The sequence below is a fragment of the Arachis ipaensis genome, chromosome B8 (assembly GCF_059453495.1).
Source record: "Arachis ipaensis isolate K30076 ecotype BB chromosome B8, ASM5945349v1, whole genome shotgun sequence".
Classification (NCBI taxonomy): domain Eukaryota; kingdom Viridiplantae; phylum Streptophyta; class Magnoliopsida; order Fabales; family Fabaceae; genus Arachis; species Arachis ipaensis.
Window position 1 is genome coordinate 109547776 of NC_142443.1, and position 26120 is coordinate 109573895.

General features: G+C 34.6%; 1 protein-coding gene across 1 annotated transcript; it reads right to left on the bottom strand.

Moving 5' to 3' along the window:
- Window positions 1-3236: 3236 nt before the first annotated feature.
- LOC107612937 (E3 ubiquitin ligase PARAQUAT TOLERANCE 3) lies at window positions 3237-11573 on the bottom strand. Its single transcript, XM_016314728.3, has 15 exons — window positions 10340-11573; window positions 9547-9643; window positions 9250-9334; window positions 9006-9172; window positions 8594-8670; window positions 8437-8493; window positions 8166-8322; window positions 7933-8084; window positions 7574-7738; window positions 7168-7470; window positions 7029-7070; window positions 6582-6831; window positions 6379-6501; window positions 5239-5311; window positions 3237-4042 (listed from the first exon to the last, which is right to left on the bottom strand). The coding sequence occupies exons 1-15, from the start codon at window positions 10503-10505 to the stop codon at window positions 3455-3457; spliced, it is 2502 nt and encodes an 833-aa protein (XP_016170214.2). The 5' UTR covers window positions 10506-11573; the 3' UTR covers window positions 3237-3454.
- Between the last annotated feature and the right edge of the window lie 14547 nt (window positions 11574-26120).

Genomic DNA, 26120 nt, shown 5'->3' on the forward strand with positions numbered 1-26120 from the left:
TTTTAAACACTCTTAAAATATATATTTCCAAGCACTTTTGTCATCATCATCTTCAACTTTATACTCATCACTCAATTAAAAAATCCATAACCCTAATCCTCTGTGATTTCTTTTGGAAAAATAAAATCCCATTCAAGAAAGAAATCATAGATGTAAGTAATTGAGAATATTTGTGAGACTCAGCACCAAAACATAGAATAAGTATACATATAGAGCAGTACCAAACAATCCAATTCTCAGTTCCATGAATCATAAACAAAAAGGTGTCTAAATATCCACTGAATCAATCAAATTCAGCATTAAAAAGCATCAAAAACCAAATTTTGCAATTAAAGAATAAAGTAAAAAACATTAGAAATGAGTTGCTTGAAGCCTTGAACCACTGTCTTCCGCATAAAAAAATACACTACCATCATCATCATCGCTCCCAAGACCTCCAACAACAGCATCTTCATGATTCCTTGCTCTAAATCAATAACATGGGACATCTACTGTTTGTTAATTTTTTGAAAGCATCAATTTGGTTTAAAATTAAAAACCAGCAAAGGATAATCACCCTAAACTCTAAAATCAATAAATCTAGCAACAAAAATTCAAAAATAGCATATTCATAAATTAAAAAACAGCAGCAATAGAGTACAAATCCATTTTTAGCAATAATTTTGACAACAACACAAAATCAATTTCTTTGATTGATTTCACATTCAGAAAATCACTAATCAGATTTAAAACAAACTCAACAGAGCAATAATAATACAATCCAATTACAATATCACAACAACCCACTACCCAATAATCTCAACAAACAACATTCAAACAATTAATTATGCTTCAACAATTAATCACTTAATCATGCTTCAAGCAAATAGTTTTTCAACAATTAATCATGCTTCAACCTTCAAGCAATCAGCTTCAACAATTAATCATTTAATAATGCTTCAAATGGGTGTTGACCCGTATACGAATGGCGTTGCTGAATGAAATGATGTAAAACCAACAATTAATCATACTTCAAGTAATAACAGCAAGGTTTAGAAGTTAGAACCAACAATTAATCATACAAAAATTATTATTACAACAAATTAGATTTATACCTAGGGTGAGTGGAAGACAGGGAAGAATGCAGAACTGGCGGCGACAAAAACAGTGGCTGGGTGGAAGGGTCGAACAGAGGTGGCGCCGGCAGAAAGACACTCGCGATGGCAACTGGCGCTAGCGGTGGCTGCGATTTTGACGGCTGAAAAGAAAGCTGCTTGTGCAAACGGAAAGCTGGCGCCACGGGTCAGTGCAGGTGAGTGACTTCCACGGACCTTGCGACACAGGAGGTGGCTGGACGAAGGATGCGCCGGAAGCTCGCGGTGGAGACTGAACGTGGTGAGAGCGAGAGGTGAGAATGGAGGGCTGGAGGGGAGGCTCGAGAGTGGGTGTGTGCAGTGTGGGTGTCTGGGTGAAAGACTCCTAGGGTTCCTTTTGGGTGCAAGTCAAAACGCGTTTTTTGGCAAAAATTCAAAAACCAGCCGGGTCACGGTTCGGTTCGACCGACTGGTTCTCGGCCGATTTAGCGGTCTAACTTCGGTTTTTGAATTTGACGGTTTTTCCTTTTGTCCGAACCGTGTTTACTAACGGTTCCTGGTTCAACCGGTTCGACCGACCGATTCGAACCGATTTTCAGAATATTGATAAATACGCAATATGAAATAGAAAAAAGCATCTCATTTATTTCAACTCAAGATCAAAGCATCTATCACCAAACTAAACTAATCAAAATAGAGTTTACATTTATTTATTTTTCATAATTGTAAAAACCGAACCGAACCGATCGGTTTGACTGAAAAACTGGTAAATCGGATCATAAATCAGTTCGGTTCATCTTTTGGACTGTTTAAGGATAAAAACCGGTATGAACCGGTAAAAACCGACAAAAATCGGTAAGAACTGGTCCAACCGATTCGGTTTAGTTGCCACTCTATGGTGCTCCATAACAACGCATCCCCACATGTGATCCACTGCGATGTAAGGTCCTCATCAGTTCGGTTCGTCTTTTGGACCGTTTAAGGATAAAAGTCGGTATGAACCGATGAGAACCGGTAAGAACCGATCCAACCAATTCAGTTTGGTTGCCACTCTTTGGTGCTCCATAACAGCGCATCTCCACATATGATCCACTGCAACGTATGAGGGACCTATTGATTAGGTTGCCTCCTTGTTACCACTATGCCACTGTGTTTCTCATGCTTTTACATGACAAAGACTAATTATATAGTAAACTCTTGAATTAAATAATTTTATAAATATTTAATTTAATTTTAATTTTATATTCTCTATCTTTTGAATTAATTATATTTTTAATTATGTACCATTATTAATAAAAATATAAACTTTACTAAAAATTTATTAATTTACTTTATCTATTTTAATGTTAGTGTTATGATTAAAGTTATCTGTTTTGATACTAGTATTGAAATTTACTGATATTATGAATTGTTGTTCTTATTATATTAAATTAAGATACTAGTATAGTAGTACTAACTAATTTTATGTCCATCTTTATATTAGTTGTCTATTTTATATTTTTTATTTACGTAGGACCGATTTTATTAGTTCAACCTATAATTTATCGGTTGAATCAATAAACCAGTAAACAAATAATCTTAGTGGTTTGATCACCGGTTCGGTTCTTACAACTATGTATTTTTTGACACTTGATTGAAAGTAGTTTCTACAAATTTTATGACCAAAACTGAGAATAAATTCATTAATGGGAATAAATTCATTAATGGCTCGAATTGCCAATGGGAATAAATTCATTAATGGCTCGAATTGCCGCACGAGCACAAAATATACATATACATTGACGCATTTTACATTTGTTTTTTATTTTTACCTATCATATCATACACAACACAATAAAATAGCAAACATTAACTACGCAATAATTTCTTTGGCATTGCCATCAACATAATTGTGAATTAGAATTTTGTTATTATTCACCACATACAAAAACACTATAACAGAGATGAAGTAGAAAAACCAATTTCTAATGATATTACGTGAGAAAAACCAATTTCTAATGATATTACGTGAGAAAAACCGAATGCTAAAAGTGTTAGAAAAATAAAACTAATAAAAAACAAATAAAGAATCAATTGCCTAGTCGATTATAATCTTAATGATTAGATTATGTAAAATCAACATTCAATAATAAAAAATATTTATCATCATTATTTTCATATCTATTTCTTGTGTAAAAAAAATTATATTTTTTGAATTATTTATCCAAATCGCTACAACTTTAAAATAAGTATTTCTATAACTAAATCCAAACACAAAATAACTTATTTATAAGCTGCTATTAATAAAAGTCCTTGTACTTTAAACTCTTCTTCCGAAAAAACTTATTTAAGTTATTTATCCAAACTGGACCTAAATAGAAAATGAAGAGCTGCGTTTTGGTCTAGGTAGACAACTTGTGCCTTGATGGCCTCCGTTTGAAATGCCGCTCGTCATCACTAGACTCGTATTCAGAAATCGTGCTGCTCTTCCTGCCTTCATAGTAGCCTTTCGGTGCTGCCTTGAGATGCGCTGAAGATGTGGCAGGGGGACCAGCTGAAGCAGCTTCAGTTGTGGGAAAGGCAGATATCTTCCTCTTCTTGGTCATCTCTTCCTCAGCGGGGAAGCTTATGCGGGAGAAAACACTGGCCTTCTGCTTGCGGTCTGCAGCTGCAGCTGCAGCTGCAGATGATGGTGCAGTTGAGGAGGTTTTGGTCACTGGTTCAGATGACATCCGGGAAGAGGATTCTGACCGGTGGTGGCGATGGTGGTGATGGCCTCTTTCTCGATCACGGTGGTCCCTCTGGTCACGATCATGATCATGGTCACGTTCACATTCCCGTTCCCGTTCGACATGATAGTCAGCTTTTCTCTTGATAGGACGTGGAGGCTCCACCTCTCGTGGAGACCGATCAGGTGACACACGTTCTGCACGGTGACGATGGGGTTGGGGATGGTGGTACTCACTACTTGGAGGTGCTGGAAGTGATTTCTGCATTAAAAAAAGAAACAAAAATTATTGTTTGAAACATGTTCGGTTTTAGTTTTTTTTAATTATTATTATTATTTTGACATTCCTCATATCTCTGACATGACAAGAATGACAAATAACACATTTAACTGCCATAAAACAGACTAACAATATACTAACCCAAATTTGTTTGTTTTATGTTCGAAAAATAAATAATGCAGTACAGACCATGTATTAGTTATTAAAACCATATAGACAAAAATTAGGAATGTTAAATTTTAATCACTATACCCTGCCCTCATTAGTGGACAACAATTATGAACAGAACCCTTACAACCAGGATAAAAGGCACAAATCTAAAGGTATCATGGGTCAAAGAATATCGAAAAACAATAGTCCATAAATGATCACTAAAGAGACTCTGAATCCAGAGAGAGCATATAAATTTAATCACATTACTGTTACCATCCAAGTGCAGCAATGCAACTCTAATCTATTTATACCAATTCCCTTTTAATCAACTTTAAACCAACCGGTGGCTGTTGATTAGAGATATATGGTTTTGAGTGGGCACTGCTCCCTCAACCATATATGACCAACAAGAATAGTATGTAGAACAAGCAAGACTAACTGCTAGGCTGTGTTTGTTTTCAGGGACAAGACACTGAGACAGGAACACGGAGATATAAAATTGTGTTTGACAAATAAGATATGAACAGAGATATTGTGTCCAGGGACACTGAATTAGTGTATTTGTGTCCATCCTGACAGGAAGGACATAGAGACACTAACAAAGGACACAATTTATTTTTTATTTTTCTTTTATTATTCTTGTTAATTTTTTGTAATTATATTTTTTATTATTATATTTTTTTTCTCAAATTTTTTTAATGAAAAAAAATGAGAATAAATTGTATTTTTAAAATTTGTTCTAGTTTATCATCAAACAAAATATAAGAACATAAAATTGTGTCTCCGTCTTTTATGTTTTATTCTTAGTGTCTTGTCTTGTCCTTTTCTCAGAAACAAACGCACCCCTAAAGACTACTATCATCATTTAAGAAGCCAAAACAGTGAATGGCATCATCTAAAGCAATTACTGTTCAAGCTCAAGGTTCAAGTTTCTACCAAAATTTAGTGGGAAAAACCTAGAAAGGTAAATGATGCATACAAGTCCACAGATAAATAAAGGCAAAGTAAGAGAACAAAAAGCATACAGTTTTTGATTTCATAGGAACATCCCCAATACTGCTCGCTTCCCTACCAAAGTCTCGATCTTTGGAGAAATCCCTATTTCATTAAAGAAACAAACTCATTAACAATGATAAACAAACTACAGAAATACCTCGAAAATAACCCACATAAAATTACAAGCAACAAGAACCACAATAACATTGGAAATTTTGGCAACAAAAAATTCATCAGGCAACGTCAATAAAAAATAGATTATCTTGTAAACCAAAGCTATTGCTAAGATTAACATGCGACCCTTGTCCTTTATTAACCCAAGAAAAAGGATAGCCGTACCGCTACAAATCTTAATTATTAGAAAGTAAAATTATGTTAAATCGTAAACAAAACACAGTCAAAATACAGAAGAAATATGCAAAAGATCACATAGACGAGCAATCATGTCTAAAACAGTTATAACCCAGTGGTAACAGACACTTCACTTTTAAGTTTAAATTCCATATATATATATATATATTGAATGACATAGGTGTCAGTTTAAATAAAGTTAACAGTGATCATAACTATTTGTCTCTTCATTGCATAATCTAATTCATTTTTTGGAATATATCCAATGGCATAAATCCCTTATCTAGAACTTCCGCCCTATTTAGAATTTCATTGCTTAGGTTTTTTCCCCTTCATTTTGAGAGTTCCAACAATTATTGAATTCATCATAGAAGATTTTTTCTCTTGTTAAAGAGTCTATTCTTTTTCCAACATTTTTAGAGAAGTCGACAAATTAGGTGGCGCGCATAACTATTTATAGGATATATATTTTTCGATCCAACTATTGGATCACACTAACAAATAATAAAGATCATCTATAACACATTTTACCAAAACCAAACATTAACAAACATGTAATTCAAGACCTCTTTATCTATGTATATTTTGAACAAACATATTACATTATTTTCAAATGCATAAAAGATATAACAAATGATTTTAGATTGACAAAATGTTTTTAAGATGATCTATAATATATAAGTTTCTAATCCAATGGTTGATTTTTTTCAAAAATTACACGAATAAAAAGTTGAACAGTGAATATTTACTTAGATCAACACTGGTGTCAATTATATATATATAAAATGAATCGCCATCCAAGAGTAATTCTGTTTTACCTATCAATCCGTTTCTCATTTTCACGCTTTCTCCAACGATCAGCTTTCCGAGCTTCAAACTCCTCTCTACTCATAACTGGAGGTGGAACATTCATCCCCATGCCATACTCAGCAGCAAGATCCCTAAACAATAATTTAGCTTTCTAAAATAGTAATTATCTAAATATGCAAGACAAATTTTGATAATCAAAAAAGGTACATACCTATGAGGTGGAACAACAGGCATCATGTAACCCTGCATGCCAAATGGATCATGAGGCAGACCACCTGCAAATGGCATGTCCAAGGGGCCCAGGCCATAACCCATCATTTGCATCGGGCCACCATATGGTCCCATAAATCCTTCCATACAAGGTTGCATGCCATTCCAGTATGAATTGTAACCAGGTGCTGGGCCCATTGGCATCATGTAGCTCTCAGCCCCAAGGTCGTGTGGGGTTTTCCACTGAAAATCTGCAAGAGAAAAATAATTTGACATTGTTACAAATAACATAAATAGAGGTTAAAAAAAAGACCTCTGTATTGTACTCCTCCCCCGAATGTTCAAGCAGCAATTCGGTTTGCAAAGTTTAATATAAAGGAGAAGTTACAGATACGTGTCCAGATTTGAACATAAATATATAGATTCGAATGCAGAAGAGTAGATTTACCATTTGCAGGCAAACGGACTTTCTTCCTTTTTTTCTTCTTTCCTGCAAAGTTGAAAGTTGAAACTACAAATGAGATTGTCATCGAAGAAAATAAATTATTACATGTCTTACACACGATGACATGAGCAATCTACATTACCTGCCTCAGCAGGAACCATTTTTTGCTGGACTTCCTCCTCAACCAACTGAGCACTCCCTTGTGAGGCTGGTTCCTTTACACTCATCGACTCATGTGTAGCTTCACTTACATCAGGCATTCTGGGCTTCACTTGCTCTGATGTTTGCAATGGAGCTGGAGCAGAAACTGTTTTTTTAGCATCAACAGTTTCCGGTACATTTGTCATTCCTTCATGAACAAGTGAAACCTTTGGTTCTCCCTTAGACGCAGCCGATGAGGTTGGAGATGGAAGCTTCAGTTGTGGACAACGAGCAGACTCCATATCTGGAAAGGAGGAGAAAACAAATGCAATTTGCATGTTAGTTTCAATAAATTTTTAACCAAATAAAGTCCACGTAAGAGTCACATGATAAATAGTTTCAATAACCTTGAACTTGAAAGGTGCTCCCAGCGTTTTCAGCACTGCTATTGCCTGACTCCAATATACGATTAATAGTATCTCTTAGGGTCTTATTTGGTAAAAGATCATCTGCAAGAATATTTGTTGCACCACATATGCACATGGACTTGGAGATAATATAGTCCCTAATACCTGAAAAGAATTTTCAGAATGATATTTACAAAACTTCATCTGAGATGTTTGTACATCGGGAAGAAATGCTGAGGAGAGATTATATCATCTAAAGCATTCTTTACTTGCTTAATGAAGAATTATAAGCTTAAAAACGTAAGTATTTACTCAAATTCTAAGAACCAGGACTTCTTCAGGAAGACGAAGAAACATACATTTGTCACAAAAGCTTTTAAAACAGCACTTGCTTGTCAGCACAGCATCTTTCATCACATCATTGCACAAGGGGCAGTGGAGCTCAGGTGGTAGATCCCCAACAGAACGTGTGGTTGAAGGTAAACCTTCTATTTCTTTCTCAAAAGCAGCCCTGTTTAGCAGGATTAGGTGAGAAATACAATATTAGTCCTACATATGACAGAATGGAGAAGAAGAACCAACATGTACTCACTCATTTGGCTTCAATACAGCTACTGAACCATTTGGTAGTGCATAGGAACCTTGTGGGTTCACCATCAGCATGGATCTCGGAATACCAGTAGGTTGTTTAACTCTCTTGATGTCATAATTTGGATCACCGTTTGTAGGGCAGTGCTGAATAAAATGGCCTACAAAAAAAGTTTAATAAGTAAGCTAAGCATAACCGACAATGCCATCCAGCAATTTAAGCAGATTTAGAGCCCCTTTTTTCTCCCTGATAATAATAAGAGTCTAGGAAATACCAGGAACCTTGCACCTGTGACATACATAGCCTTGGGGAGGTGTTTTCCGCTCCAGTCCTGCTCAGTAAGTGAATAAGCATTAGAACAGCAATATCAAAATCTGTATTCAAAGCAGGCAGTGACTCAAACTTGTATAGAATAGGAAGAGGAGACTCACCAAAACCACGACCACCCCCCATCCGTCCACCCATACCTCTTCCAAAACCTCTACCAGCACCAAAGTCCGATCCTTGACTGCATGCCAAAAGGAAACTTTAGATATGGCAAAGTCTAGAGTGACAATGATTTCACCAAAACAAAGCACATTTGGTATGTGAAATGAAATTTTCTGCAGAAATCCTTATGCAGGAATGATGGTAAATAAGAAACAACTGCTCCTCTAGTACAGGTGCTGATTTCAGAATGAGCAATCCTTTCCACCAGAGATTATTGACCATATTATTGCAGGTGAAAAAGAATACGAAGTTACTTATTAGTAATTCATATTCATATTTACAGTCATCATCCCTTTTTATGCTGATTCCAAGAATAAAGAAAGACAACTAAAGGAAAGTAGATAGTTTACTCACCGTTGCCAATCCAAGGCAGGAGTATCAATCAAAGCCTTTATCTTACTTTCTTCATCAGCTTTGTTGGTTGGAGGAGCTTCAGGAATCAAGTTGCTTGATTGAATGGGTGGTACATCAGGAATTGCATACAAATCATTTCCAAATTCATCCCAATCTGAATCTTCTGGCTGTCATATTATGAGAAGGTAAATAAAATAGGAATGAAGTGGAATTGTTTATTAAATAAAAGCAAAAAGGGACTTACATATTTTACAGCAGATGCATCTTCAGCTGGTAAGCTGCTGTTTTCTGGTTCGGCTTCCATAGCCATATTTTCCACCTTTTTTTGCCTGCAAAAGCCAAGAAAAGTAGCAACTCAACACAGAATTTTTCTCACAAATCAAAAGGGTAGTTTCTTGGGAAAACTGTGTGACTACAACGTGAAGTATCAAGATGAGAATAGCAAGCCCATGACTGCCCATTTCAAGAACCAACATGCATGATGCATGACAATAGTCCAAAAACCAACAACAGTAATAAGATTAAAGGTTAGAGATAATACTCTAGTTCAGTAACAATTGGTAAACGTGGCCGACCAGGAACCCGACGAATTAACACTGAGGTATTTTTAGGAATCAGCATTGCTTCATCAAGATATTCTGAAATTCCAAAGAGACAGAGCAGCTATAAAACACTGAATATGCCATTCATCAAGGCAATTATATATATTAACTACCATGCTCCAAATCCTGCAAGGTTTGGGCGCTTGTAATTCCTACAACTAGCTTACAACCTCACTGGAACTCAAATTCTCAACACCCTGGCCTACATTCTAAGCATTTTAACTTTGAGGATTTCCTTTTCTCTCGTTGTCTTTTTGTTTGATTTTTGCAATAGAAGAGGTGGAGGCTAATGTTAGTCAAATAAAAAACACTACAAAAACCAAGAATTTCATCGTAAAGTGATTCTCATGTACTGACAGTGTAATCTTATATATTTATTAACCAATAGAATTCATGAGAATTGCCTATTTAACTGTCAATCACAACACAACAATTCCCTGATTTTTATTGGACATCAGTGTAAAACAACACTGTCAGTGCATGAAAATAAAACATCAAACTCAACTTCAACACCATGAACTCCTGAAAGCCAAGACTAGCAAAAATGTTTACTTTGAGAGGAACATGATAAACAGAGAGTTTAACCACGAAAGCCCTTCTCAAAGGCAAAGAGAATGCAATAGTTCCATATTTTAATTTTACAATTAACCCCCCAAACTCATGGTATCGCCACCCAAACAGCTATCTGAATGAGAATAACAATAGTTTTAATTAAAAAGTCTCAGAACCAACCTTCATTGGTCTGGGCGTTGGTTACCACGAGATCAAAATCAGTACCCCTGCCTAAATGCTTGGATTCAAATATTTTTTCTTTCAATGTACCAACAGAGATGAAAGGACCGTCCATGGGAATTGAATCATAATCTCTTGCACTCTTAAATTTATAATACACCGCCATGGTATATTTATTCTTTCTATTTTAAAAAAAATTAAGATCAATGATAACAAAAATAAACGATGAATTAAAAGGGCCTATGAAATTCCAAAACTAGAATGGCCCTTGATAATAAAGAAATCAAAACAAAACACAGTACAATACTATATCCAAAGCTCTATTTCTTTTTTCTTCTTTTCTCTGTTTTTGTCCTCCACTTGCAAATTACTAGGGTTAAGATCGATCAAATCAAACCCACAAGGCCGAGGCTGAGGCTGAGAGCACCAACACTACTAGAATTCTCTTCTGCCAGCAAAAATCAACGCGGAATCTTGAACTTCTTCACAAAATTCCGTTACGCATTCAGAATCTCCGCTAATTCAGATTCCGTTGCCGCTGCTCTCAATGAAAACCATCACAAATCAGAGTATTCCGAATACGACCGATCCAAGAGAAGAATCTCCGTCGAAGCCCTCTATGGAAACAGAAACCACCGTGGCACCGGCACAGCGACAGTTAGGAGCTGAGCGATGCAATCGTCGAATCGATAGCAGGAAGAACAGCAACAATTTCCGACGGTCGCGCTTCGACAACCGACCCAAGTCGGGGAAGAACGTGAAGGAGGCGAAACTGCTAACTCGGATTTGGACGAGCCTCTGCGATCGAAACTCTCGAATGAGAGAATCACGAACAACTTCGCGTGCGGTTGCAGAGCTGGAATCGGAGATCGATGGTGGAGGATTGAAGGAGAAAAATCAGTGGTTAGAGAGATTGGAACAGCTTGGAAAAGGGGAAGGGGAGAATGATTAATTAGGGTTAGGGTTGGGAAAGGTTTGGCTTTGGGGTGTGGAAAGAGAAGAGCATAATCAAGTGTAGAAAGAATGCAAGGAGACGAAAGAAAAGCAATTTGGGATGGAAATTTTGGGGATTTCTGAGACAAAGGCCGAGAAATCGCGTGGCTTGAATTTGAGGTTAGAGAAAATTGTTTTATTATTATAGTATAGTACGCTCTTTCCGTCTATCCACTCTAACATGGACTATGGAATGGATCCTCTAATTTATAGTATAGGAAGCGGTTCTGGTATGCGGTGTACGAAGCAGAACGTGATGTTCCATTAATATCGGTCCACAGAGATATGATATAAATTATGTGAATGGTCAAGATTGTGATACGGTATTTTGAGTGTACAAGAAGATTAGAAGCTCACGATAAGTTTGCAAGAAGTTTATTATAATTTATTTTGATATAGCAAACATAAATTATTTTAACACAAATTTATTTTTTATCAAAATCAAGTTTACAAAATTAATTCTATACAAACTCCTATTTATAAACTGTAATCCAAACACATATTTAATAGTTAAGAGGTAGAATTCTGCTAAGGAGTCAATAAAATATTTATATAATATATATAATAGACTATATGAGTTAAAAAATAAACATTATCTATACTATCCAGAATAACCAGAGTATTAGGGATAATAAATATTTCATCCCAAAAATTTAAGCTAATTTTGGAATTCACCAAGAATCAAACTTTTGACCTTTTAAATCTAAAACTCTAATACCATGTCATGATACCACTCATTCCAAAAGTTTTAGCTGATAAAAAAAGATAATATCGGACATCCTTAAACCTTTATTGTATATCTTGTACAAATATTCTATTAACTCCCTATACTTTTTCTAAAAAACATATATATATATACTGACAAAAAAAATTAGCTGTTTCAAGACGTAGTCTTTAAGCGGAGCTATTTTGTTGGATTAACCATTTTTTATATGTGTGGAATGAAATTTTGTTTTTTGTTAGTAAAAAACAAGTATATACACGCTGACAATTTTATTTATAAAGAACAATTTTTTTTATAAGAAAAAAAATCAGGTGAGGTCAATCCAAATTTAATTTTAATTTTGGTTGGACTCTACCCATATAATTTTGTTTTATTTTTTTTGTTTCTAAAATATATATTTAAATAATATATATTAGTAATTCTTTTCTAATGGTACTTGATATATAAATTTTTTTTTATTGTATATTTGTATAATTTGTAAAAAGAAAGAGTGATATTATTAAAACAGAGGTGATAATATACTTTTTTTTAATTTAATTTAATAATTTAACACGTAAAAATTTATTAAAAATAATTTAACAATTAGGCAAAATATCATCAATCATAATTAATTAAAAATTGTTGTCCATGTCATATGCATAAATTTTTCTCTATCCTTACTGTCTTCTATCTTTTTTTATTATTTTATTCTTAATATTTAGATTAAATTTTAATTTAATTTCTAACCTTTTTAAATATTTTATTTTAATTTTAAAGAATTTTAAACAAATTTAATAATATCAAGCTCTTAAATTTGATATAAATAATAAATAGAATAAACGACATAGATATTAATAGTATTATTAATTATGTCATATATTTTTAATTTTACATATTGGAAAAACTTATTCAAAACTTTCTTATAATATATTTTTCCCTTCTTCCTCTCCTACAAAAATTTTAAATCCTAGCAATCATCAACCCTCCAAAATCAACTAAATTTATAAATATGAAACTTGTCACATATAAAAGTACACTTAAAAAAATTTATTTTGTTTATTTGTACAATTATTATATTATAAAAATAAATAACGGTGCTTTTTTCTCAATATTTTTATTTTGTCACAAATTATTCTAATATTATTTTTGTTTCAAATTTGTATTTAATTACTGTTTAATTATATTTTAAGCTTTTCGTTACATCTTTAAAGGTTGAGATTATTAATAATGGAGAGATGAACGGTTAATTTACTGTTACCAATAATACAATTTGTTATGTTATATGATATTAATATCTAGAAATATAATTAAAATAATTCTTAAATAAAATATATTAAAATTACTATTAAAATTAAACCAAATATGACACAAATATTAAGGATAAAAATATATTTATCATTAAGTATTTTTTTATTAAATTGTGTTAGTGATATTTAAAAGAAACATATATAAAATGCAAAATTTGTGTTTTTCTATTGAAATTGACTAAAAAATAAAAAATTAGTAATAGAAATTAAGTTAAATTGTGTTCATGAATGGCCTGGGTTTAGATTTTTCTATCCATGTACTTAAGTATTGTCGGTTTCTCGGAAGAAATATAAGATTAATAATTAAATGTGAATTTTCAAAAATATGTGAAAATATATGAATAGATTTGTGTGAATAATTCTTTGGCGCAAGAGTCAAATTATTGTTGACTTTAGCAGCTTCACTTTTAAGCCAAGATCCAATGAAATTGGTAATTATGTCAATACACTCATATAATATAATGACGAACATTTTTGCTATTTCATAATTTACTATAGGTTAAAAGCACTCTTAACAATCTAATAGTACCATAGAACATTATATTTCACTTTTTGTCACCTGATAATTTTTTTATAGTATATTATGTAAAATCTTTTCACACGTTTTTTTTAATATCTCATTTAAAAATAATATCAAATTTCTTTAAAACAAATAAATTAGTAAAATAAAAAAGTAAAATCATTATTATATCAAGAGTTATATATTTATATTAGAGAATTATCAAAATTTATTATTTTTCACATCAATTAGCAATTAATATTTAAAAACGTGGATTAAAATATATTTTTAAATTATTAAACTAAAGAAATTAGATTGATCACTAAAAATAATGGACAAAAACAATAAATTTTAATAGTCATCTAACATTCCAGATATAGTATTCTAGCATCAAATATGTTAGACATACACTAGTTTTTATGGGTCTCTGTTTTCAACATTATTTTTGAAAAGTATTATATCATCTAGGGATGGCAACGGGGGAGGGTGAGGGATACCTTCTCGCTTCTCGTCCCCACCCCAAAATTTACTCTTCGTTTCCGCCCCAATCTCCACCATGGAAGAATATAACCCCATCTCCACTCCCCCGCGGATCTCCATTCCTCGCGGGGGTGATGAGAAGAATTCGTTGTCGATCTAGAATTTCTCAAAATAGAATATGTTCGTTGTAAGTATAGCCTAAACCAACAAACAATCCTCTCAATCAAAGTTTAGTATTTTCAATTCAAAACATATAAACCGAGAGTCTTACAACTTCAGGTCGTTCTCCCTAAGATGCAATCGAAGTGTTACTTCCTTGGTTGTTGTGCAAAAAGGAGTTTTTAAGTAAGAAATGAAAGATTAAAAGAACTAAGCAATAAAAGAACTAAGAGATAAGCAAAATTGTGAATTAATGCAAGTAAAGGGAAGCAAGATCAAAACTAAATGAAAATGCTATAAATGCAAGAAGAGTCTTGACTTGGGAATGAAGATTCAAGGAATCCCATCATTGTTATAACCACGACTATGGTAATTATGATGAGTCAATCTCGCCTAGTCAACCCCAACTATCGAGGAGTAAGTCAAGCAAGCATAATTGACCTTAATCCATAAGTCCTAGCTAACTTACCAAACTAGTTAATAAAAAGCTAGCGTCAATGGAAACAAGAGTCAACTAACTACCCAAGAATTACCACTAAATGTCGGACATTATGACTATAGTATCCTAGGAACTCAAACCACAAGCCAAGGTGGAAAAATCTACTCAAATTCTAAAGTTGGCATTTTCACAAACACCTTGTGTGCATAAAAATAAAACATGAAAAATTGCAAAGTAAAATGAAAAACTATAACTAACTATCAATAAAACCAAACATAAACAAGCAATCAAACATAAAGGCATCATGAAACATAAAATTCATTGATCAAAACTTCAAGAAACACAAAATTGCAATTATAAACAAGTAACTTGAACCAAAGCAATTGAAAGTAAAAGTGCTATAGTTAAAGGTGAAATTGAGAGTACTTACAATGAAAGGAGTAAAATCAAAGATCAAAACTTCTATAAAATGCTACAATGGAGATGGAAATTAAACCCTAAGAGAGCATTTTCTACTCTACTCCTACTCCTACTCCTAATGCATTTTCTACCTAATCTAACTTAATGAAAGCCTTCCTTATTCATATGTGTTGAATTCCCTTTATATAGCACTCCAAAATCAGCATCCAAGCCTTCCAAAATGGGCCAAAAGCCCTCAGAAAACGCATAGCACGCGTTTCATTAAAAAAAAAATTACGTGCAGGGACCTGTGCGGACGCACACACACTTGACTGAATGTTGACTTATGCGTACGCACGCTGGCTTGTGCGTACGCACACTTGGCTGAGCGTGCATACGCACATTTGGCTGATTCGATCTTGTGCGTACGCACGCTTGCTTGTGCGCACGCACACCTTGCTGTGTGTGCTTTTCCTTGTTTTCTTCATGTGTTCTCCCTTCTACATGCCTTCTTTCACTTTTACTTAGCCAATCTTGCCAAAATGATCTGAAATCACTCACAAAACATATCACAACATCGAATGGCATAAACGTGGAATTAAATTACTCGATTTAAGCACAAAAATGCATGTTTTCACATTTAAGTCCAAATTAGGGATCAAACACAAAAGTATGCATTTTGGTGCTTAAGTGTGAGTTCATGTGCTAGAATCCATCCAAATTGAGTCAAAATATATCATCAAATATGGACTCATCAATTCCCCCACACTTAGATAATAGCATGTCCTCATGCTTAACCAACAAGATAACAATCAAGATGGGTAATCAACTTATTAAATGCAACTACTTATATGCATGCAAGTATATTATATACTATCTATATATATATATCTATCTATGTATCCTATTAGTTTGGTGAAAACAGACATTCAAATTTCCAAACAAGTATAGACAAATAGGGCAAGGCAAGAAAATAATCCAATGGATCCAAAATCTAAAGAATTGATTTGACTCATCAAAAATGAAGCAACTTGCAAGAATACATGATAAGAGACATGGAAATATAGAGTTGAGTAATTGAACTCTCACTAGGTGTGTATACACTCTAATCACTCGGTGTCTAAAGGTTTAATCACTCAAATCTCTTCCTAATCATGCTTTCAAGGAATTGTTTTTCATCTAACAATCAACAACAAGTGATGCATGAGTCAATTATCATGAGGACTTCGTATGGTTGTAATGGGGTTAGGATAATGGTGGGATGGATATGGTTAAGTGGACTAAATTGATTGAATCCTTGATTAGTTTAAGTATCCAACTCAACCTATATCAACCAAATCAAAATAAAATGCAATCCTAACCTTCCATCATTTCTTTTCACAAACATTCATGTATGTTTTATCATCTACATCACATATGCATTCCTTATTCACCTTTCTTTTATTAGGGACAACCTTTGTTCCCTTTTTTTTTTTTTGAAAATAAATGCATATGGTTTAATAGTCCATACATGAATGTTCCCATTTTCCAAAATTTTCAATGAATACCCAAAACAAATGTTTTCATTCACTACCAATATTTTCCAATATTTTCTTCACACTTAAATGACACACACTCCTCAACCTAAGCTAATCAAGGATACAATCCAAGGTAAATTCATGGTTTTTCGCTTAAGGTTGTGATGTGGTGATATTAGAAACAATGGGATAATTAAGGCTCAAAGGGGTTAACAATGGTAGATGTGAGGGTATGGCTATATGGGTAAGTAAGTTTAATTCAAAAATGGCTTCAATCATGCTCAATGCAATTCAAGACATCAATCATTGAAAATAGAGAATCAATCAAAACCAAGATTACAATCATAGAAGAGATATATCACACAATGAACAAAATTAGTGGTTAAAAATTGTAACCACTCAATATAAGCCCAAAAATTCACAAGGTATTTTGTTCTTTCTCTCTTCTATGTTCCAAAATAACCATTCGAGGAAGTTTGAAAAATAATTTTTTTTCAAGTCAATTCAATAGAATGCCCTTGAGATAAATTTCTTGGAAATCCTTGTTATTTTTCACCAAAATTTTTTCCTATATGTATGTATGTTGTGATGGATGCAATTTTAAAATCTTTCCTAGTTCTATTTCTAATTTTCAACATTGCAAAAAATTAACATGAACAATTAGGACAAAATTGAACTAGGTGCTATACTATTCACATAATCCAATCACAACTTTTATCTATAAAATATATACTAAAAAAATATATATACTACGAAAAAGATGCAAAAATACAACATGCAATAACTATGGATGAACTAAGATGTATACATACATACATACATACATACATATATATATATATATATATATATATATATATATATATATGAAGTGCAATGCAACAATAAAAAACACTCCAAATATCTATGAGAAACCTAATAAAAAGAAACAAAAATAAAGTGCAAAGTGTTCGGAAAAGAAAGTTTACGCCCCGAAATGACGAATCCTAAATAAAGTGCAAAGTGTTCGGACAAGAAAGTTTACGCCCCGAAATGACGAATCCTCCCCCACACTTAAGCGTTGCACGGTCCTCCGTGCACAAACACAATCCGGGGAGAATGTCTCTCAAGAGCTCCACCTTCATTTGGCGGATGCGGGGGCTTGGGTTGTCTGGAAATCGCCAAGTCCAATGTATTCTCGGCATCTCCATCCTTAGCTTCCTCCTCCTCTCCCAACTCCTTGCCTCCACGTCTCATTCTCAAAAAGAATGGAGAAAGTATAATTAGAATCATAGGGCAAGTAACACAAAAGGGTAAAGGAGGGAGCAAATAAGCATCTAATTGAGGAAGTTTGCATAGTGGTGTAGAATACACACAACGGCCAGTTAAAGTGGCATCTACACAATCAAAAAGTAAGAATGAGTTCCTCAATTAAATGACCTAAGATGCAACTAAGAGATGAGCATCAATTAAAACACAAGCAAGCTTAGGCAATTGCAACAAGAGTGAATTGAATGTGGAAATTATTGGATATTGAAGTTGTGCAAGTGAAAGAGCAAGATTAATAAAGTAGCACAACAAACAATAACCAATGCAATGATGAAGAGAAACTACCTATTCATCCTTAAGAATAAGGCAATAATCACATGGGAAGGTGCTTACTACAAAAAGTTGACAAACTTGATAGATTCAAGTTAAGTTAACTCAAACAAATGCAAAGCATTAACAAGGAGCAAATACCTTGTGATGTGATTATATTGACTTAAAGACCATGATGAAACGAGCAATTCCATTCAATTCACTAAATTCAATATGTACTTGTTAAAAATTTCACCAATTAAGAAATCAATTGTCAATGTTCATATTACTTTGGTGTTAGCAACTCAAAGCATTAAACAAGTACATTATTGAAATTTCAATCCCAAATAACATCATCATCATTCAAAAGTGCACAATTCTTGATTAGAATGCTAAACAAGGATATAGTCCAATACATATGGTCATGACAATATATGAATTAAACAAAAAGTTCATTCAGGCATTATGTCAAACACATGGTATGCAGTGCACATATTCAACAATTTCAAGCTAAAATTCAAACATCAACAACCCACAAATAAAAAATTATAACACTTGCAACTCAACAATAAACAATTAAGCAAAAGTTAAGCTAAATAACCAAAGTTAAATAAAAAAACAAAAATTAAGCAATCAACTAAACATAACCAAGAAGATTAAAACAAGAAAATGAAAAAGATGAAGAATAGGAAAGAAAGGGATAGGTAACAGTGGCACTTACGTTAGCCACTGCGAGGCTCATGACGACGAAGCTTCGCCGGAGAAGAGAAGAAAGAGAGAAGAAAAAGAAAAAAGGAGAAAGAAATAAAAGAAAGAAGAAAGAAGAAGAAAAGAGAAGAGAGAGAGAGAGAGAGAGAGAGAGAAATGTGGCGGTAGTGGTGGCGGCTCCGGCGGCGGTGGTCGGATGGCGATGGTGGTGGTCGCCGGAAGAAAGGTTGGCTGAGTCGAGGTAGGGGGAGAAGAAGAAAGAAAGAGAAGGGGTGAGGAGTGGCGCAACAGGGCACCCTTTCTCATTATTGCCCAGACCGCGACCCGTGCGTACGCACAACAGTGTGTGCGTATGCACACCAGCAAAAATGGAGGGCGTTCAGGCGCACAGGACGTGCGAGCGCTGCTGGCAGAGAGAGTCAAAAGACGTGTGCGTGTGTACAGGTCTATGCGAACGTACGGAACACTTTTTTTTTTAATAAAATGACCATGTGTGCGTACGCACAAGTGGACGTGCGGACACACAGAAATGCGTTGGGGAGCACGTGCATAGAGGGTGTGAATGCTGCAAACAGAGCGTGCTACAACAGGTGTGCGTACGCACACTTTTGTGCGCCCGCACAGGTGGAGAAAAACAGGGGAAGTGTGCGTACGCACGAGGCAGTGCGCACGCACAGACTCTATTTCTGCAACATTTTTAAAGCCTTTAAGGCACCACCCATGATATCAATCAAAGTTTTTCAAGCCCAAAACATATCATTTATCAAAAACACATGATCAAACATAAAATGCAACTAACTTAAACCTAGAATGCAATCAAATTATGCTAATCTAAGAGACAAAATTCAATAAACAAAACTAAAAGAAAGGAGAGTGGAAATGATATTACCATGGTGGGGTGTCTCCCACCTAGCACTTTGGTTTAAAGTCCTCAAGTTGGACTTTTGGTTGTAGCTCACATCAAAGAGGCTTGTGCTTCCATCCATCCTTGAGTTGCCAACCATTCTTGCTCTTCAACAATCCTCCGGGATCCCAAACGAAGTACATTAAGCTCTCAAGCAACCTCAAGCAAGAAATTGGGATCCAAAATTGTTGGTTGTAGAGTTGTATGCCCGGATCCCACACTTTAGTTTCTCTATCATCCTCTTGTTGACCTTCACTTGTCTCCTTGGATGAACAACCTTCCCAAGCACCTTTGAAGTACCCAATTGAACCTTGTACTCCTCCCAATTGAATCTTGCACCACTTATACTTTGAACTCCTTTGGCTACCAACACCCACTTCTTCATCATTCAATGCTCCAAGAAGGGCCTTAAGTTGGTGGTCCGTTTCCAATAGAGCATATTGGTATGGGCCTATGAAGCTCATAGAGGGAATTGTCATCCATTCAAATTGCCATTGGATTGGAGTCACTCTTGTAAACTCTTGCATGTATGCCTCTACTTCTTGGATGATCACCTCTTCCTCACCACTCTTTTCTAGCTCTTCCTTTTCTCTCTCAAATTCTGAGAAAGGGGTTCTTCTAGATCATTGAGGGGGTTGACCAAGGTGGACAAAAATCATTGTTGATGCAATCCAATTCTTGATCAAATTCCCTCAACTCTCCACTTACATCTTCTAGTTCACTAGCTTTACCTTCCTCCTCTTGTTGCGATTCTTGCCTTAGCTCTTCTTCCTTTTCTTGAGGCTCCATGTTCTCCTCCTCTCTACACTCCTCACTTGATCCTCCACCTTCTCCAAGAGGAATGTCTTGAGTGGTTGAGCATAGGGAGGCCAAGCGGTTCACCGCTTCGGCTATGGTAGCAATGAACTCCCCTTGTGTCCTTCGGAACCCTTCTTGCTCTTGGAAAAATGTTTGAAGGTCTTGTTCTTCTTGGGGCAAGGGTTGTAAAACTTCATATTGAGGTGAAAAAGGAGATTCAAAGGTTGGGAGAAAGGTTGTGTAGTTAGAAGGTGTGTCATGTGGATGAGGGTATTGAGGTGGTTGAAAGAACTAAAGATTGATGGTTTAGAAGTTATAGTAAACTCTCGTTGCAAGTATAGTTACTAAACCAAGCAATCAACCTTTCTTACAAACGTTTTGGTTGTCACAAGTAACAAACCCCTTTAAAATTGATAACCGAGTATTTAAACCTCGGGTCATCTTCTCAAGGAACTGCAGGGAAGTATGTTCTTATTATTGGTTATGAAGATTGTAAATTGGGGTTTTTTAGACGAGGAACAAGTAATTTAAATTGCAATTAAAATAGATAAAAGACTGTAAAGTAAATAAATAACTGTAAAATAAACTTTTGGCAAGGTATGAGAAATTAGAAGTCCTATCCTAGTTATCTTTATCAATGATGATGAAAATTGAATCTTAATTCCACTCAGTTAATCTTTACTTAAAGTAAAGAAAGGTCAAGTGACTAATTAGTTTGATCTTTAAATCCTAGTTAATCCCTAAGGAAAGATTGGGATTATTGAAGTTCAATTTAATTAGCAATGATAACAATTATCAATCATGTTTGAGTTTGATAACTCCTGAGTTACTGATTTCTTAACCAAGACCAAAAGGGAAAGAGTAAATCTACTAGAATAAAAATGTCTTCAGATTGGAAGCAATAGTAACATAAATAAAAGAGAGCAATAATAAACTGAAATACCTCAAATAACATTAATTCAAAGAGTAATCTGTAACATAGAAGAATTCATAAACTAAATTGAAAAGATAAATAAAAAGGAATGTTGAACCTGATAGAAAGAGATAATCCTGAAAGCAAAAGAAATCCTAATTCTAAATCCTAAAAGAGAGAGGAGAGAATCTCTCCCTCAAAACTACATCTAATTCATGAATAGTAACTAATTGGAGACTCTCTCCTGAATAGATGCATTCTCTCACTTCATAACCTCTGATCTGTGCCTTCTGGACTTGGATTTGGGCCAAAAAGGGCTTTAGAAATCGCTGGGAGCGTTTTCTGTATTTTCTGGTGCATGGCCTCTGTCACGCGTCTGCGTGGGTCACGCGGTCGCGTCATTTGGAGTTTTTCTTGTCACGCGGTCGCTTCAGTCATGCGTTCGCGTCATATGCGTTTCACTTAAGGCGCAAGATCGCGTCAATCACGCGGTCGCGTCACTACTATTTTGCGCTGGCATGCGGCCACGTCGTTGATGAGCGGATAATTTATACGCTTTTTGGCATTGTTTTTAGTATGTTTTTAGGAGAATCTAGTTACTTTTAGGGATGTTTTTATTAGTTTTTATGTTAAATTCACATTTCTGGACTTTACTATGAGTTTGTGTGTTTTTCTATGATTTCAGGTATTTTCTGGCTGAAATTGAGGGACTTGAGCAAAAATCAGATTCAGAGGTTGAAGAAGGACTGCTGATGCTGTTGGATTCTGACCTCCCTGCACTCAAAGTGGATTTTCTGGAGCTACAAAACTCAAAATGGCGCACTTCCAATTGAGTTGGAAAGTAGACATCCAGGGCTTTCCAGCAATATATAATAGTCCATACTTTGCCCAAGTTTAGATGACGCAAACTGGCGTTCAACGCCAGCCCTCTGCCCAATTCTGGCGTCCAGCGCCAAAAACAAGCTGCAAAGTGGAGTTCAACGCCCAAACTGGCACAAAAGCTGGCGTTCAACTCCAAGAAGGATCTCTACACGTGCAACACTCAAGCTCAGCCCAAGCACACACCAAGTGGGCCCCGGAAGTGGATTTATGCATCAATTACTTACTTCTGTAAACCCTAGTAGCTAGTTTATTATAAATAGGACCTCTTACTATTGTATTAATCATCTTTGATCAGTTGTATGCTATCTTAGATCACGTTTGAGGGCTGGCCTCTCGGCCATGCCTGAACCTTTCACTTATGTAATTTTAACGCTAGAGTTTCTACACTCCATAGATTAAGGTGTGGAGCTCTGCTGTTCCTCAAAGATTAATGCAAAGTACTACTGTTTTCTATTCAATTCACTTGTTCCGCTTCTAAGATATTCATTCGCACTTCAACCTGAATGTGATGAACGTGACAATCATCATCATTCCCTATGAACGCGTGCCTAACAACTACTTCCGTTCTACATTAGACTGAATGAGTATCTCTTAGATCTCTTAATCAGAATCTTCGTGGTGTAAGCTAGAATGATGGCTGCATTCAAGAGAATCCGGAAAGTCTAAACCTTGTCTGTGGTATTCCAAGTAGGATTCAATGATTGAATGACTGTGACGAGCTTCAAACTCGCGATTGCTGGGCGTAGTGACAGACGCAAAAGGATAGTAAATCCTATTCCAGCATGATCGAGAACCGACAGATGAATAGCCGTGCCGTGACAGGGTGCGTTGACCATATTCACTGAGAGGATAGGATGTAACCATTGACAAGGGTGATGCCTCCAGACGATTAGCCGTGCCATGACAGGGCATTTGGATCATTTTCCCGAGAGAAGACCGAAAGTAGCCATTGACAATGGTGATGCATTACATAAAGCCAGCCATGGAAAGGAGTAAGATTGATTGGATGAAGACAGCAGGAAAGCAGAAGTTCAGAGGAACGAAAGCATCTCTACACGCTTATCTGAAATTCTAACCAATGAATTACATAAGTATTCCTATCCTTGTTTTAGTATTTTTTTCGAAAACCCCATTACTATTTTATATCTGCCTGACTGAGATTTACAAAGTGACCATAGCTTGCTTCATACCAACAATCTCCGTGGGATTCGACCCTTACTCACGTAAGGTATTACTTGGACGACCCAGTACACTTGCTGGTTAGTTGTGCGAAGTTGTGAACCATGGTATTGGCATCATGTTTTTGGAGCCATTACCAGGGAAAGAAAGAGCGATGAATTTTACATAATCAAAGTGTAATCACAATTTCTGCGCACCAAGTTTTTGGCGCCGTTGCCGGGGATTGTTCGAGTTTGGACAACTGACGGTTCATCTTGTTGCTCAGATTGGGTAACTTTCTTTTCGTTTCCTTTTCAAAAAGTTTTCAAAAAATTTTTCAAAAATCTTTCAAAAATTCCTCCTTTGTTTTCGAAAAAAAAAATTTTTAAAATAAAAATGTTTTCAAAAATATATTTTTCTTCAGAATTTTTAAGAATGAATTCTAGAGTTTCATGAAGCATGTTGAAGCCTGGCTGGATGTAAAGCCATATCCAAACTCCTTTGGGATTGGTCTTCAACTAATCACCTCAATGGATGTAATTCCATTCTAAAGCTTGGCTGGCTATTAAGCCATGCCTGACCCTTTGATTGGAGCTTTAGACTAAAGAGCATAAGATTCCTGGAATTCATATTAAAAATTTTGGAATCCTTATTTTTGTTTTTCATATAATTTTTGAAAAAATACAAAAAAATTAGAAAATCATAAAAATAAAAAATATTTCATGTTTCTTGTTTGAGTCATGTGTCATGTCATAAGTTTGGTGTCAATTGCATATTCATCTTGTATTTTTCGAAAATTCATGCATTCATAGTGTTCTTCATGATCTTCAAGTTGTTCTTGGTAAGTCTTCTTGTTTGATCTTTGCATTTGCATGTTTTGTGTCTTTTCTTGTTTTTCATATGCATTCCTGAATTCTTTATGTCTAAGCATTAAAGAATTCTAAGTTTGGTGTCTTGCATGTTTTCTTTGCATTAAAAATTTTTCAAAAATAAGTTCTTGATGTTCATCTTGATCATCATAGTGTTCTTGGTGTTCATCTTGACATTCATAGTATTCTTGCATGCATTCATTGTTTTGATCCATAACTTTCATGCATTGCATCATTTTTCTTGTTTTTCTCTCTCATAATAAAAATTCAAAAATAAAAAAATATCTTTCCCTTTTTCTCTCTTAAAATTTCAAAAATTAGATTTGACTTTTTCAAAAATTTTTAAAATCTAGTTGTTTTTATAAGTCAAATCAAATTTTCAATTAAAAAAAATCTTATCTTTTTCAAAATCTTTTTCAAAAATCAAATCTTTTTTTCAATTTTTTAGTTATTTTCGAAAATTTCAAAAATATTTTTCAAAAATCTTTTTCTTAATTTTACATCATATTTTCGAAAATAACATCATCAATTAATGTTTTGATTCAAAAATTTCAAGTTTGTTACTTACTTGTTAAGAAAGATTCAAACTTTAAGTTCTAGAATCTTATCTTGTGATTTCTTGTGAATCAAGTCATTAATTGAGATTTTAAAAATCAAATCTTTTTCAAAAACTAATTTCTATCATATCTTTTCAAAAATATCCTCTTATCTTACCTTTTTCAAAAAAGTGATTGCAAAATATCTTTTCTAACTTCCTAACTTCTTATCTTTTCAAAATTTGTTTCAACTAACTAACTAACTTTTTGTTTGTTTCTTACCTTTTTCAAAACTACCTAACTAACTCTCTCTCTCTCTAATTTTCGAAAAAATCTTCCCTCTTTTTCAAAATTTCTTTTTAATTAGACTAATTATTTTATTTTTTATTTGAATTTTCGAAAATTACTAACCTTTTTCAAAAACTATTTTGAAAATCACTAACTCTTTTTCAAAAATTATTTTCGAAAATTCTCCTTCTCCCTCATATCCTTCTAATTATTTATTCATCTACTAACACTTCTCTTCATCTCACATCTCTGCTCCTATCATCACCTTTGTGTTTGGATTCTTCATTCTTCTTCACCCCTATTCCTTTTCTTCTTCTACTAACAATAAGGAACCTCTTTACTGTGACATAGAGGATTCCACTTCTTTTCTTTTTCTCTTCTCTTTCTTATAAGCAGGGACAAAGAAAAAGGCATTCTTGTTGAAGCTGATCCAGAACCTGAAAGGACACTGAAGAGAAAACTAAGAGAAGCTAAATTACAACAATCCAGAGACAACCTTATTGAAAATTTCGAACAAGTAAAGGAGATGGCAGCCGAACCCAACAACAATAATGCAAGGAGAATGCTTGGTGACTTTACTGTACCTAATTCCAATTTACATGGAAGAAGCATCTCCATTCCTGCCATTGGAGCAAACAACTTTGAGCTGAAACCTCAATTAGTTTCTCTGAT